At 37.2% G+C, this 16823-nt stretch overlaps 1 protein-coding gene across 2 annotated transcripts in view; it reads right to left on the bottom strand.

The window, feature by feature from the left end:
- LOC150079466 (dual oxidase maturation factor 1-like) overlaps positions 1-16823 on the bottom strand; it is a 44142-nt gene that overhangs the window by 11436 nt on the left and 15883 nt on the right. Inside the window, exons 2-3 of one of the 2 annotated variants that reach the window (XM_090382794.1) lie at positions 3481-3676; positions 2376-2433 (exon numbers count right to left, since the gene is read on the bottom strand). In XM_090382794.1, coding sequence (XP_090238920.1) covers positions 2376-2433; positions 3481-3648 — 226 coding nt within the window. In that variant the 5' untranslated portion in view covers positions 3649-3676. Of the gene's footprint in view, positions 1-2375; positions 2434-3480; positions 3861-16823 lie in introns of those variants that run through there. The other variant, XM_090382793.1, reaches the window with a different exon arrangement.

Raw genomic sequence — 16823 nt, 5'->3', positions numbered from 1 at the left:
CTATGGAATGGCCTCTTATTTCCTTTGTTTTTGTTATTTTTTAACGCCCTTTGAACTCCGATCTTTAATTTTCTCTCCCGCAATTAGAGTTCTTGGGCAATTTTGATAAAGAAGTCTGGATTCTACAAAATTTCCAGGTAACGTCTAAACTATATTATATGCATTGTAATGTATGAAGTAAGTGAAGCTCGTTTAGTGTCGAAGGTGGTTGGTCTTTAAAAACAAAAAAACTAAAGACTTAACCTTAACCATTCAGACTTAACCCTCCCCCAACGCTCTTCAATGCTAGTAAAGTGGACTCCATCAGCCTGACCCAAAGTAGAGGTACAATAGATATTAGTAGCAGTCCACATGGGATTGGATTTCGGAGCTTGAAATGATGTCATCAATTATTTTTCGTTGCTACTGCAAAGTAGTTAGGTCATCGTCAGTCGCATATGTAGATAGTAAGATCACAAGTTCAGGCAGAAACGGGAGCGGCCATAAATACATCCAATATCACTCTACTTGCCATGCGTTCCATGGTAAAGCTTGCTACTCTTAGTAGTAACTTAAGTCTCTTGGAGTGGTTCATTTCTTAACTGTTCTTTTGACTCGGAAAAATGATCCTTTTTGACTAGTCTCGCTATACTATTCAGTCCAAACATGGCCCAGAGAATGTTACTTTGTGGAGCCAGAGAAAGGGGAGGAGTCATTGTTTCCCCCCTCTCCTCACAAAGATTGGAATACCATCTACAATTCATTTTTGAGCATTGAAGACAAACAAAACAAAAAAAACCCTCATATCTACCTTAGAAAATCGCTTCAGTATGGTACTTACAAATCATCTAAAACCAATTCTACTCGCCTTCATATCACCTTCTACGCTAGAGAGGAACAGGAGGTTCGGTGTGAAGTGTTTTGATGCCCTGCATACTGGCCACACTTAGGTGATTGCGACTTTTTTTTTTTTTTTTTTTTTTGGAAAGAAGCACTCAGAGAACGCTCCTTTTCATCAAATTGAAGAATTTTTTCTCTTATTCTGTCATTAAAAACACTCAAGTCTTTATATATAAAACTTTTGAGATTTTCATTCGAAGCCACACTTAGACTTCCTTCATTGTCTTCACAGAATGAGATGCAGAAGAAGATAGGCCAATGACCATCAGATTACTCACTACTGCCTACGCTACATCAGTTTAACCTCCACTAATGGATGGTCGCCCTGTGGAAACCTCCCACAGTTAGAATGGCAACAAACACTGCAGCTGTATGTGTGACAACGCCCTTTTCATGCTACCATCTTAGAATACGATAAAACTGACCCTCTTAATAATTCTGGTTATCATAACACTGTTAGGAAGAAATAAAATCCAATGTTGGATTGTTAAGTAATTGGTAATTTACCCATTCCTTAAATTACTGCAGTTCATAATCCCGAGGAATAACTTGAAAGTTGCTAGAAGATATTAGTTGCCTTGAAATAGTTTATTACGGTAGATTATTCAATCACGGATTTTAAGAACTCGTAAATTCCTTCAATTGTTTATACACTTCTAGTGGTTGCAACTGGCTATGTAGTGTAGGAGTGGAATATTAGTATAGGTACCTCTGCAAATCTATGGCTGGAGTGGGAATCCATCGTGATACTTTTTGTTATTCGGGAAGGGAGAGAGAAAAAAAGTTTTAAAGAAGTACATCGACTATTTAGAAAATATTGCACCAGTTCCCGCGGTATGCTACTGTATTAAGTAGAGCATCCGTTATGGACTAAACATCAAGATGGGTGGCAAAGAGGACGTAACTGTGGTGTCCAATAGTCATAAATCATAGCATTCATATGTTTACATTTTGTGGTGAATTTGGCGTTTGAGTAACGCTGTTGTGTTCAGAATAGACCGTGAGAAGTGTTTGGAATTAGATTTCTGTTCACACTAATCTGTCTTCGTGGACAATATAATTCGGGTGGAATAGGTGCAGGTTCAAATCAATGACGCGAGGAACTTATGGGATTTTTCACTTCTTAGTTGAGTTAGTCGGCGAAGATAGGAAGGGTTTTACCTCCTGAAAACTCAGGTTGTCGTCCAGCAAAACAAGCAAACCGACCAGAGAACATGCAATTTACAGACAATACCCAGTGGTAGATGAAGTAATTCCCTAATATGGCCAATTTTTTTTTTCGCATTAATTGTGAATCATGATCTGAATAAGATATAAACTTATAGTTTAAAGTAAAGATGTTTATACTTCCTAAGTATTGACCCTTTTAAGACAGCTCTAATACGCTTTTAATAGTTTGTGCCTATAGATGGGAGTTTATTCAGATGCTTAACAGTGGGTTAAGGCTGGTTATTGTAATTTATAATAAAAAAAAAGAAAGAAAACTGATGACTTACTTAAGATAACTGCTCCTACAAAAAGGCTAGTCGTTACAGAGATGAGGGTTGATAATCTCTGAAAATAAAAAAAATTCTTATAAGATTAAATGTGAAAACTTTTGTAGCGACTTAATATAAAAGAAATATGCACAAACATTCGGTATGCATTATACAGAAAAAGGTACCAATTAGCTACCTTCTCCCACCCCAGTTAGTGATAGAGCACAGCCATCCAACATGGAGCAAGTGCGCATGTGTCTTTGTTGCAAACTAAAGGACGCATTTTTTAATTTTTTTTGTCGAACTCAAGCCTATTTTACAAGACTCTTATTGAAAGAAATGTTTATTTTGCTCTTTCGCACACTCCTGTTCCAACATAAAAAACAAATCAACACGATGCTGCCGGTTACCACAGCTGTAGTCACAACATTTCAGACTACTCGATGAATTACGAACACGGCCTTAAGTGATTGATTTAATGTGTCAAATATTCGAGGAAACTTCAAGGCATGTCCGATATATGAAACTGCCAGTTGCATCATAAATTCATGATTAATGGGTACTTGACAGACAACTGAAACCACACCTGTTAATGGTAGTTTAGATATACAAACATTGTAATTCAAATCCTTCAGGCCAACTAGAGTAATTAACAACGTTTCATACTTTTATGGCATTCCAAATCACTTAGAAACCTCCAAATGGGCACACCATCTTTGTTTATTTCGTTTTTAATCTTCCAACAATGGTTCGCCCACGAGACCAACAATACTTAAATGACGTCACAGTATTGTTGTCAATTCTAACTAAATGAATGAACAACTGCCAGCTTCATTTCTTTCTTGACATGCGTGGCCAGACACTGTATATTAAATTTTCTTTTAGCCGGAGGTCCTTCGTGTGACATGCTACCTACTGGCCCACTTTTCACACCCTAAGCCTTGGGGATAAAATTATCTCTATTTATAAAACAAAATGGCTGGATTTCACTCTCTGGCAAAAATCTCAATAATTATTTTTTAAAAAAAATAAATAAATAATCTTTAATACACACAATCGTCAACCATCAATGTCTTTGACGTATACAAAATCATACAAAACGAATTTAAAAAATAAAACTTACCTCTTTACGTATACCTGGGAAAACGATGATAAATGCCAAAAATAGCGTCGAAAAAGTGACATAAATGAGTATATTCCGTACATCTCCGATCACGGGTGTCCTGTTGGAAAAACTATAGAGGGTTGGTCCTCCGTCTTCTCTAAAAGCGTCAAACCATCCTTTCAGCATAGTGCACGGGATTCACTGTCTTCAGCAGCTGCACATTAAAAAGATCAAATAAGTTATAGCTCTTGTAGGGGTTGATTTAAATAAATATCGAGACGTAATGATAACACCTAAAACACTGGTGCGATTGCCCACACTGTATTGAGTTGTAGCGAAACAGCCAGGCTCGTGTTAAGCCGTTTCTTTTGAGTGAAACGGCACATAAAATCGAATCGACCTGCGGTACTCGCGCGCGTGTACGATAGACTGAAGGGGATGTGGAACAGTGAAAGCGAAAGGGGCTGCAGAAATACTCTCGTATGTGCCTCTCCGTAAGTTGTAGACTCCATCAGAGAACCTGGCCCACTTTTGGGCGGGATTTGAAGGTAATTTTTGCATCAAATTACGGGAAGCGGGTCAAGGGCCGTGACTTTAAACATTCTTCACCCAATCGGCCGTTTCTGGTCTCGGAATCAGCTCCTCTTAGAAACGCCAAACGATTTATTCTTGCGCGCATGCGGGCTACGAATGACGTCTCCAAATGAAACCAAAACTTTCCTAGACCCACCTAACCTTTTATTAATGTTTTTCTTCCGTGCCCCGCCTCTAAAAAAATAGCTTTAGTAGTCACGACTGGTGAGTGAGCTGGTTTATGGTTGTAAAACCGGCCCTGGCATTTCCTAACCTACATTGTTAAAGTGAAATCATCATGACTACTGTCGGCCTCCGTAGAAATGGCTCCACATCATTCCTATGGATATGTCAAGCACTTTACATCCATTACTTTTTGAAAACAACTGCTAATTGTTGGATTTAACCTCTCCCTTTTATTTTGTTAGATAATAATCCGGAATCCCGTGTGTCTTTTTTTTTTTTTTTTTTTTTTTCTGTTTGCAAACCGAGATGAATACCACAACATTTCTGTTAACAAAGGACCACTATTGTGGACCACCGAAGAAAAATCCACGCGGTATTGAAAGTTTTTGAAAAGATTTTGTAATAATTCTAAATTGGGTATTTATGAAATAGTTCTTCACCCCCCTCAACACATATTAGGCGTTTCGTTTTGTTGTACGACACTTACGCCATCAATTCTTAATTATCTACGAGGGAACGTGCGAAACGTTCCCTCTGGCTAAATGTAATTCTCAACGAGGAAGTACACTTTATCACAATAACACCTTCTCATATTAGATTATCATTTTTATGTTTAGCATTGCCATAGTGACGAAACCTTTTGGCCAGGAAAGTGGGGGGGGGGGAGGATCGAGAAGAACCTTGATCACTTTACCCACTACTAATAACCCCAACCACGTTGAAGTGCCGCGCATGCATTTACGTGTGCAAATTACGTGATGGAATAAATTTTTCCATCATCCACACTCCTCACGGCATCGCATGTCTGGGGACAGGGGAGGGAAGTTCATCCAGAGATCCCCGAAAGCTTTGTTTAGAGATTCCACCCGCACAACATACTTCCTGGACGCGTTCCTTTGCTCTTAGTTTTTCGCTCTTTTTCCTCGTATAGCGATTGAACGTGAGCGTGAAATCAAGTAGGGCTTTTTATGACACTTCCCTCCCCACAACACTTTAAATAACAACACTCGCCTCCAGCAATGTATATTTTTCTAGTCAGTTCACCTCCACCCCTTCAAACACACATTATCACTTTATAAATTGTAGAATACTTCGTACCAAGATCATAAGCCTAATTACTGTGGTTATTTTGTGCTAATCGCGTTAGGCTTAAAATTATGTGAATACCCGAGGCTGTCAACTTCTGAAAAGTAGAACACACTTTTCAATATGAACTGATGGGATTGGGAGGATAGTGTTTATCGTTCGCAGGGGCAGATTATAAATTGCAGATCCTTGATAAAATAATGATCCCTAAATACTAATTCACAGACCTTAGATAAGTGTCTTATTTGTCTAGGTATTATAAGTTCAATCTTGATTGTTTGGGGTCGGGGTCTAAACATTATTTACAACTTGCTTTACACGAATCTCTTTCTGCATGAATCCAATCAGATCTTGCTGATTTTTTTCGGTTAATTTTAATTTTTATTTTTCATTTAATTTTTTATTTTTATTTTAAATTTTTTTGTTTTATTTAATTTTTATTTTTAATTAATTTTTTTGTTTTATTTAATTTTTATTTTTTAATTAATTTTTGTTTTATTTAATTTTTATATTTTAATTAATTTTTTTATAGAATTTTAATTTTTATTTTATAATGTAATTATCTAGTTTTCACTTTTAATTATCTAGTTTTTTATGATTAAAAATAATTCATTTTTATTTTATTTTTATTCATTTTTTTATTTTTAATTTAATTTTTACTTATTTTAATTTTATTTAATTTTTTTATTTTTTATTTAATTTAGTTTTTATTTTATTTTTAATTTTTTTTTTTACTTTTCGTTTTATTTTTATTTATTTTTTATTTTTCCAAATTTAATTTTTATTTCGACTTTTAATTTTTTTATGCCCGTATTAAACTATCTACATGTCGTTCATCACTAATTAAAATTAAATTTTATTTCATTTCCCATATCAGTTTTTCAATCAAACTGTTTTTTTGTATTGCGACAAATGTGTCGCAATACAAAAAAACAGTTGCGATATCGTTGGTGTAAGCTATCGGGTACTTTGTCCTGGTTAGATTCGAAGTTAAAGAATAAACAGCATGTTCATGAATTATTTGTGTTCTTTGGCAATACACAAAGAGAAATACCTAAATGATTTCATAAAGCCATCCGTCGGTAAAGAAATGTAAAATGTCTGTTAAGTGCCAAAGCAACTAAGGCTATGAGGCGTCGGTGTACCGTGTCTGTAAATTGAGGATGTTCTGTGGTCTATTTGCCCGTTTGCTGGACGAAAAACCCGAGGTTTTCGACTGGGAAATCCTTGCTATCCACGCTTGAGATGGGCTAACCCAGCCACCAAGGAAAAAATAAAAGCTCCTCATATCATTTGACGGGATCTGAAGGCAGGCCTTTTCTACCCGGTGTGAGAAGGACGGTGATTGTGATCACTGTGCTACTGTCGGTTATTTAGAGTCTAACAAAAGCTTCGTTCTGTATATAAAACAGAAATCCATTCTAATGGCAAAACCGTGATTACAACCTCCCATTGAAGCTTCTCGACACATAAATGGGCCCAGGCTTTACGTTCACTTTACAAAATAAACTGCAATGTGAAGAATTGAAAAGGCTCGTTGGTAAAAAGATCAAAAGGTTCTGTAGATATAGAACAGTTAACTCGTAGATGAATGATTGATTTTTCACTGTGCGTGAACACCTGTCTTACCAGAAGTACTGTATAGCAATACTTAACATAAGCATATTTTGCGCGAAAGAATTACCTAAGAGGAAGGAGCAAGACCAGTTGTCGCTGCCCGCGCTATGTAGAGCGTTGCATCAAGGTGTTCCACGGACGGGTGACTGCTCATCACGAAAGTTAACGCATAGCGACGGATGAAATGGTGTCAGATGAGATCACTGGAGGAGACGCAAGGGATTCTCTCGAGTGACGAATCTCGATATATTCGGTTTTCATCCGATGGAGACAAGGTGGAAAGTTAGGAGCGACTATATTCAAACTATATTCAGGGGTTCAAGCCCCTGACTGTTGAATACGGTCGATCTGCCAACCCGCACTGGACCAGCATGGCAGATTATGGTCTATTTCCCTCAGCATGAATTGTTGAGGAGGCTTCCATCCTGCAGTGGGTTGATAATGGCTGCACTTTACCTTTATATTCAGGCATCAGCTTTCAAAGACGAAAAGTCTCGGATCTTATAATGTACAGCACTGTCTTGTCTCTATTCCGAACGCTTAATAATCTTGACACGATCATGCGTGATATGGTGTTGGACCGATGATACTTTGCAGGAGAGACATTGATGATAACGCCGTTCCTCCAACCCCGATACATTAAAAAATCGCCCATTCCTCGCAGAACCTTATGTTTTTCAACAGGATAATAACCCCTCTCATAAATATCTATGTAAAGTGGAATTCCATCATAATTGGCCAGCTTAGAGCTTAGAGGTGACAAGATAATTAGTTAGTTACCTTTCACGTCTCTTTAAGTTACCTTTTAATCACAAAAAAAAAAAAAAGAAACAATGCAATTAATTTAATAAATAAAAATCGAATGCGCCTGAAATGTAGTGCACTGTGTATATCTGTTTGCTATTAAATGTTTAAATCTATCTTTTAATATTTACATTTCCTTTCACTTTTTTCTTTACCCGCATTAGCACCGAAAGATCCTACCTCAAAAGCGATACGCACATTTTAAAACTACATCCTCACGTCTCAAAATCAGACTGTCAACTGCCTTCCACACACACACACACACACACACACACACACACACACACACTAATCTCCGAATATCTACATGTATTTCTTTTGAATATTAATCTCCTCCTAACCCCATTAGAAATTATCCAAAAGTGACAATTTTCATTGTCACTTTTGGATGACTACCTTTTCCTATTCGTCTAAACCTTCAATGTTATAATTGCCTACCCTTTCAGCCAGTCTTCCCATCTAGACTAATCTTCCTACTAAGCTGTTTGACCTCCGCACTAAATGTGTCCCGCTATACTTAAAAGACGTCTTTGGTGTGTTAATTGCCATTTAAGATGGTTCTAGAGAATTCTAGAAGGCAGATTGATCTAGGTCCGTATATGTTCCTATTTTAAAGTTTTAATTCGCTGCTTCCAGTTCTTCGTTTGGCTGTTTACTTAAATCTAAATACTTCCTATATAATTCGATATACAAATGTGTGCGTACGTACATATAATAAATAATGATGATAATATATATTCCCTTTTCTCTCATATCAAAAAATAATACTTAAAAAACTATAAATCTAACACTGCGAAGCAGCGTTTACATTAAAAAAAAAAATTAAGAAATATTTTAATCCGTTTTCTTTGTCTCTTCCGCTTCACAATTGAATTCAAGATCTATAGCAACAAGTGCGAAAGGAAAATATTCAATTCCAGGAACGTTAACTGTCCCTGTGCAGAACTGCTTTAATGTTGTTTTGTGTGGTCGGAAACGAGGCCAATGTTCCATTCCCTAAAGCCTCATCTTGCTGTTCTGAGAAAGGTGGTAATCTTCTCTGCTGCGATTCCGTTACAATAGCCACGGGTAATTATGTCAAGGATGGGGCAAAAGTGATGTAATACTTTCTAGTTGTTTGGGACATTAGATACTGAAGCAAACCAGAATTGTCACTGGAAGAAGTCAGCTGGAGTCATTTATATCGTATCTCGTTGACGCAGTAAGGAGATAAACGAAATTGTCAAAAGATCAATTTGGTTTAATTTATTAAATAATCAAAAGAAAAATTTGATTTATGAATGAGTGTTGTCATCTACAGATCGAAAGCCGAATCTGTATTTTTCGTTGCCTTGATGAGTTCAATGAAAAGTTACCATAATACTGTATTCATTTCGCCACATCCCAATACCTGAAAATGTCCCATTGATACTATTCATTTTCCACATCCCTAAAGATTCCAGAATTCTATTGAACATAAACCTGCTCACAGATGTATAGTATAGTATCTTCTGTGCAGCGGCTCCAGGAACATTAGTCCATCTCCGCAAATGTATGGGTAACCCTGACAAGAATTCTAGTCTTGTTGCGAGGGTTACATAGATCTGGACCACTTTAACTACATTAGAAGAACCATCGCAGAGAATAATGCATTTCTTAGGAAACTCGCAGATAGACAGGTGTGCTTTCCCAATTCGCATTTGCTCTTTACTCAGGATCAAGTTGTTCATGAATTTCCTGAACAACTTGATCCATTTTCAGAATATACTTTGATAACGAAAAACTTAAGCTCAATTGGCAATTACTGAACTTTGAGCTCGGGAAACCATTTAAAATTTTGCGTTTCTGTAAGGAGTACAAAAATAGGACATTTATTACCAGATAATGCTCGAAATAATCAGAGGGTAGATATCAACTTTTAGGAAGTACAGTATATGGAACCGAAAAGTTCAAACTAATTGTTAATTTCTATTTTTATTTTTGCATAGGGTTGATCACCTCATCAACTATATTTCCTTTCAGAGTTTTATAGCTTTTCTGCAGAAGGATGATCTCTGGTTGAGTTGCTGTAATAGGATTTTAGGATCATCAGCCACTAAGGCCATATTGCTCAGTGTATATTGTCTGTAAAATGCGTGTTTCTGAGGTCGATTTTCTGTTTGCTCGTCGAAAAACATACTACCTTCGATTGAGACCGGCTAACTCAGCCACGTTATGAAAAAGGCCCATAAAAATTCCTCACGTCATCGACAGGAATCAAACTCGGGTATTTTCCACCCGGTATGGGGAAGACGGCGATTCTACCAACCGTGCTACCTATGAGGGCACAAGAGAATGATTTCTGCTATTAAAAATTTTGAACAATGATTTGGGATTCATGATTTTATCCAAATTGGTATCTATGGTTGAGACGTTGTACGATTCGATTGTACTATTGAAACAATTTACGATTCGCAATCATTGCTTTCTGACAAAACTGAGACGCTTTCAAAACATTTTTATCCAACGTCGATATTTTGACCAACACTTTTGTCTTCCTAAATATTTTGCTTACCATGCCGAGTAAGTAGCATCTACAACAATATCTGCAGGCACACAGTTTCTCGAAAATGAAATTAATGAAAGCGTATGTTCGATAGATAATGTCAAAAGAAAGGTAAGTCGACCTTTCAATGATTTCAGTGAAACATGATGCCGCAACATCGCTTAATTATCACAGTTAATAAATGATTTCGTAAATCGTAAAGCGAGGAGGATTAGCTTTTGATTGATTTACTAAATTGACATTTATTTTTAATTACTGTAATCAAAGTGCAATAAATATGATGTTTGCAAGTGTCGTTTAGCTCAGCAGTCAAATTAAAAGTTTTACTTCTTGTCTTTTGATGTTGAATTACATGAAACGTTACGTTGCGGACTGTTTCTTTCTAAAGAAGTTTGTCGTGTCCATATGCATGTAAGACAAAATTATTCGGAATGCCACACAATAGACAACTGCGTTGGCGGTTCCATCGCTGACAACCAGTGGACCAAAAAAGACTATAAATTTGCTGGACCCATAGACAAATAGAGGGTTTATAAATTTTCTGGATCCCTGAACAATATCCAAATAAGGAACCTATGGACAGAACGCAGAGAAAAATTTTTAGATACTCGAGTTGAGGCTAATATGAGGCTATTTTTACTTTCAGTGATCGTGGTTTGAGCCCGTGTGATTGCTAAATAACCTAGAAAAGCTTCGTGGGACATATACATTTTTCGATGGAAAATGTGAATGTTTGTGTTCATAAATGTTTAGTATTGTACTTAATATCTAAATGACTTAAGCAAGCGGACTTGTGCATCTGCCAAAAAAAAAAAAAAACCGGGAAAAAAAATTATCAATCGCTCATACTTTTCCCTTAGCCAAACAGCAGGCATCTAATTCCTCTTTTAACTTTACCAAACCCTGCACCTCAACCACCGTGGAGGTCAATTGATTCTAAATGATCGCTGTCCGAAGGTAAACTTCATTAAGATCTAGCCATCCATTATTCCCCAAAATGTTGTATTTGTGCTGCCTGGTTCTTCTGTCTTCTGCCAGTGAAAATAAACCTCCCTTCATTCATTTTATTGGTTCTGTTCTCGTCCTTATATACTCGCCAAACGTTGCAGTCTGTACCTTCTAAGCCGTTCCTGATTGATTAGTACCCGTACCCCTTACCAATCTGGCTGTCCTTCAAATCAGTGCTAAAAACCCTGTCTTTCTTCAAATGTGTCTTCCAGCCTGAAGTAACGACCTTCCATAAATTTCAAACATAAGATACACGGTATTTTGAAGCTCCTCCTTGAGTATTCAAGAATAAAACATGAATAATTAATTACAGAATAAAACTACAGTAGCTGAAAAATAAAAAAACTCTTTGCTTGAAGTTCAAACAGGTAAATTAAGAAGTGAGTTACTCAGCTCCTATGAGATATTAATTCAAAGAAAGGGACAAAGAATTATCTTCACCACGAATGACCGACCCCATACTTTCTTCATTTCACTAAAACTTTGGACTGTCAGTTGCACACCTTTCCAAGCATAGTTCCGTCACGTTTTGTAAGTTCAGAACTTCACGTCAGGCTGCACACATTGTGTCAAGAAGAGGGATATGTGGCCCGCCGGCCATCGTTTTCTCACCCCTGCTGTAGCATATATATTCTAAAAAAAACAAGGACTGCTTAGACGAACTTCGTTTTAAAATATGTAATTAATGCAACAGAACGTGGGCTAGGAGTTGTTATTAGTGATGTACATAATCGAGAGGTCATAATTGATATAATCAGTTATAACATTTCCAAAATCAGTTATGGAGACAGAAAGAGAGAGAACGATTGGGAGATTGATAGTAGAATCAGACAATACAGGACCACGCATAGGCGATTTACATATTGTGTGGGCTGCGAAACCAGGAATAATTCGAGGGGGTTCTATTTCCTCCGTCTGAGGTCGCCTCCATTGAAGAGGACTTTAGAAATTCCTCCAGTCTCTGACAGGACTCGAGCCCAGACTTCTTCGAACAAGTAACTGAAGTGACAAAAGATAATCTTATTTTAAATTTATTGTTAATTATTTTCCTCTTTAAAGATATTAGGATTTAGTGAAAAAATTCGATTTGTACATTTTGATCTTAAAAATGATTCTGGAGCCGAAAAAAAAACAGTTTGAAAATCCCTCATTTACAAGCAGGGCAGTGTTAGGAAGCCTTAAAGTTGCTGTAATGGAACGTCAGCTCTTAGGGAAGTAAAAATGAACAGAGACCTTTTCATGCTTGTGAGAGGGCTGTATTTTCTTGTTTGTGTCCAGTATTTAAAAGTTTAGACACGTCTTACCTAGAAGGAATTTCGAATATAACGTTGGTATTTAGATAATCGTGGGGAAATATTGCACTTTGCTTTGAATAAAATTCTTTGTTAACGAAGAATAATACCAAATATCAAATATAGATGGCGCCACAACACTGCTATATGTAGTGAGCTTGAGCATAATTTTATTTTAGCTGATTTTTTTTCCTTTTTTTTTTTTTTGGGAAAATTGAAGAGAATTTTAGAAACACAAAAACACTCGTATTCAAAAGTTAAAGAACAAATAAAAAACCCAAATCAAAAATCCTTTATTAAATTTAGCAAACGCCAGTGGGACGCTATAAAGAATGAACAAATTTCGGTCTCAAATGTCAGCTGTGCAAATATGTTTGTGAACGGCGAGAAATGGTGCATGCATAATCATTGATTTTCCAGAGAGTTTCTCGTGTAAACACGTACGGTACGACTATTGACAATGATTGCAGTCTCAACCCTGGACTTGTCAAAGGAACACACCGACCTGGACCGTGCAGTTCGCTGCCACCAAGTCATATTGGCGAACAAAATCGAGCACCTGACTCGATTACTTTAAACCCAAACCCAGGCGGGAGGAGGGGAGACATCCTGTCTCCCCGCCGACCCTCCTTTTCCTTCTGGTGAAGCATGGACATGCCTCACTGATCACCTGGGACCATCTATTCTGTCGCCCCGATACTTCTACCTTTACCCCCCAGCCTTCTGCCTCACCACCCCACTCTACCTATACGCGACGCGAATGCCCTACATACTAAATTTAATCTAATCCAAAATAATTTTAGCCCAGTCTCGGCCTAACATCACACACATTGCCCTACTCCTGCCGTATGAATGCATGGACGCTATGCGCTATATGCAAACAGTCAAAGTAATTACAACTGCATGGATATATATACTTATATACGTATATCTTCAACTCTTTTTTTTTTAGGTCCTAGTTGCCGGAATCTCAGGAAATTAAGCGGCAGGACCTGCCAGAGTAACTTAAGTCTACTGGGTTCCTGGTCTGCCTCCACGGGTCGAAAGTGGTGCAACGTTGGGCCTCAGCAGGGGTCCAGCGGCTGAATGACCAGATGAATGACACCACACAAATACAATTCCCACACACTTTTAAATCTCTGGCTTTTCCAGTCAACTGGTTCACCCACAATGTAAACTACGCGGAGATGGGGGAACCCCTGGTGCCGTTTTACCCTAAACACACTTTCACTTCCTCCCACAAAAGGTAGAAAAGACGACTTCCTGGCAATGACACGCGGAATTTTTATGGGTCTTTTTTGACAATGTGGCTGAGTTAGTTGGTCTCAGCCGAGGAGTCCATGTTTTTTCTCAAGAAAACTCGGATTTTTCGTCTAGTAAACAGCAAACCGACCGAAGAACATCCATAGTTAAGAACATAATATACTAACGCCTCATTGCTTTAGTTTTTGGCGCTTCACACATACACATAACCTAACCTAATCCTGTACAGTATATTCAACAATCACCAAAGAAAGTTGATGTGTCATGGTAATGGTCATCTTCTGTGGAGGTCAGTCTTGTATAGGGAGAGACAGTTTGTACAGTTTGAAAATTGTTCTGCATACAATGCTACTAGTCACATTCTGCCATAAATTACTTTTGTCTTGACTTTTTCCTGCTTGCATATTTCCTATTGCTCTCCACCTCAAAGAATCATCAACAATTGTGAAAATGTAATGAAATCGAAAGTGATTTCATGACATTTTCACAATGATAGCTATCTTTAAATCGATAATGAGAAGCGATAAACTAGGATGCAGGGTTTCCGATATGGCTGTTTTTATTTTATACGATTTGCTTGTCGGGTAGCTTGTGAGGGGCTCTGTTTACGAGTTAGACATATATTGTTTTCTTCCTAAATGACGAATATTTGATGACTTGATGGATCTTTTATTTTTAATTCTGGAAGAAGCAATTTAGTTGCGTCAAGATGTATTGTCTTATCTAACCAATATTCTTGTCTAATATCTTATATCTAATATTCTTATTAGTAAGACAATTGAAGGAAACGTTACATTCTTTTCTTTGATAACTGTTAGCAAAAATAGATGAAATGCTGATATTCAATTTACTTAAAGGAATTAAGAATTCTGTATACTGTATATACATATCAGATAGACTCTTATAGTCGCTTCAGTATTAGGTGATGTAATAAAAATTCAACCACTTATATTACTAATCCTACCCATAAAGTAAGAACTTTCGTATTTTATATTTAATTTTCTCAAAAAGTTCCTCATGATGATGGAACACCATTTGTAAGGCACTTTACGCGGAACAAGTAACCCATCCGCTAATTAACTTAAACAGGAAATATATGATAAGTTATAATTCTCTTACACGGAAGCGATAATGAATATTAAGTACAAATTTAGCTGTAGTCTCCATTGCATAGTTGGGATGTAGTGAAATGAGTTAGGCAAGACATAAAATGGCTAAACAAATAAAACATTTATTTATGTCCCATAAATTGGTGCTTCAAGAGTCATTTAAAAATTTTCTCCAGGATTCCTCTCCTTTAACTTTTGTTGGGGACTTGTGTACGAATATTCGGAACGCACTTTACGCCTAGACATGTTAGGTAATTGTTTACAGGCCGTGAAAACTTCCGGTTAATCTGGTTGCGCCTTCTCTGGAGACAACTTGAAGAAAGACAGAGCTTCCAGAAAGGGTTCAGAGAAGGCAACCAGATTGGTAAGAGCCGACCGGGCTAGCCGAGTGGGTAAAGTACCTGCCCGGCAACCCAAAGGTCGCGGGTTCGATTCCCGCCTCGGGCTTGGATCAAAGTACTGCAAAAACCTTGGGAGGTGCAATATGGCCACAGAAGCCGATGCGCCAACAACTACCAAATCAAAAAAAAAAAAAAAAAAAAAGATTGGTAAGAATGTTAATGTCCATTGAAGGACGGCTCCGCTTAGAAGGTGCGAACCGCAAAGCTTGGCATCTCAAGGGGGGATGATAATAGAGGGATAAAATGCCCTGAATGGAATCAGTAAAATGAACGAGGGAGGTGTATTTTATTTTCACTGGTAGGAGAAACAAGAATTAGGAGTCTCAAAATATGAAATTTTATGGAGCAGCAGACGGCTGCATTTCATGAAGTTTCCTTTCAGATAGAGTGTTGTACATCATTGTAATAAATAGCCTGCCAAAGTGGTCTAGGCGGAGAATTTAGCAAAATTCAAAGTTGAATTGGACTGTCACTTTTTGTCCACGGGAAGGTATGAGCGATTGTGAATTTTTTCCCTTTCCCCCTTGGATTTTTATTTATTTATTATTATTATTATTATTATTATTTTGAGGAATCTGTAAAAGTCTAAATGATTCTTTCCTTTCGTCATTTAGCCATTATTAATACTAATACTAAATTAGGCGCATGACGATTGCTTTAGAACACAGGACATGCTACAGTCATAATACTATTTTCTAAATAAAAAGTAATCTGAAAATGGTCTTTTCAGAATCATTATTTGAAATTTGAAAATTTCCTCTGCGGTTTGCTTAGGAGCCTATATGTGGATATTTTGTTTGAGGCCTGTAATTTATAACTGGGCCCCTGCTGATATTCTGTCTAGGTTCTAAAAAATTATAAATCCATCCAAAAAGCTAAGTCGGGCTGGTGGATGCATGTTGTTATATTTTGGGTGGTTTGCGAAGCTTGTTGCTAGGACAAATACAATAGTTATGTGCAATAAACAGTTAGTATCAGTAAGAACTAGTAGTGCGCTTCTTGCAATAAATGACAATTCATTGGCATGGGAATTCTATTATGATCTGTATACATTTGAATGGGGAGATCAGACCAAGTGAGGAAGAGCAGAAAAAGAAAGCATAGCCTATGGCAAGAAGAGGGAAGCAAGTAATTTTGAAACTACCTTTTCGTTGTTAAAGCTTTTAGAATCCTTTTATGAAATTTAATTTGGAGAAATGTTTTCCTCATTAGGTCATCAAGGCATGAATTGAAGGTAAATTGGGACTTCAAGGTCTCTTGTCATTTTTGATTGCAAATTGTTCACTATGAGCAGCAGCGTAACAAGTAAAGAATAGGCCTGTAGCGAAATAGAACAATGGTCCTTTAAAGAGAATTGTGCAGGTTCTGATTTTTTTGCGCCCTTTCGTGCGAGCCCGGCAGACCCTTTCGTATCTTCTGTATCCAGTGATTACCTCCTAAATCTTTGAATAAAAGTAATAAATAGGCCAGCATAAATAATAATTAACAAAAAAATATA

The sequence above is a fragment of the Mastigoproctus giganteus genome, chromosome 10 (assembly GCF_048544385.1).
Source record: "Mastigoproctus giganteus isolate SK-2022 chromosome 10, ASM4854438v1, whole genome shotgun sequence".
Lineage (NCBI taxonomy): Eukaryota > Metazoa > Arthropoda > Arachnida > Uropygi > Thelyphonidae > Mastigoproctus > Mastigoproctus giganteus.
This window is presented reverse-complemented; position numbering and strand designations above follow the sequence as displayed.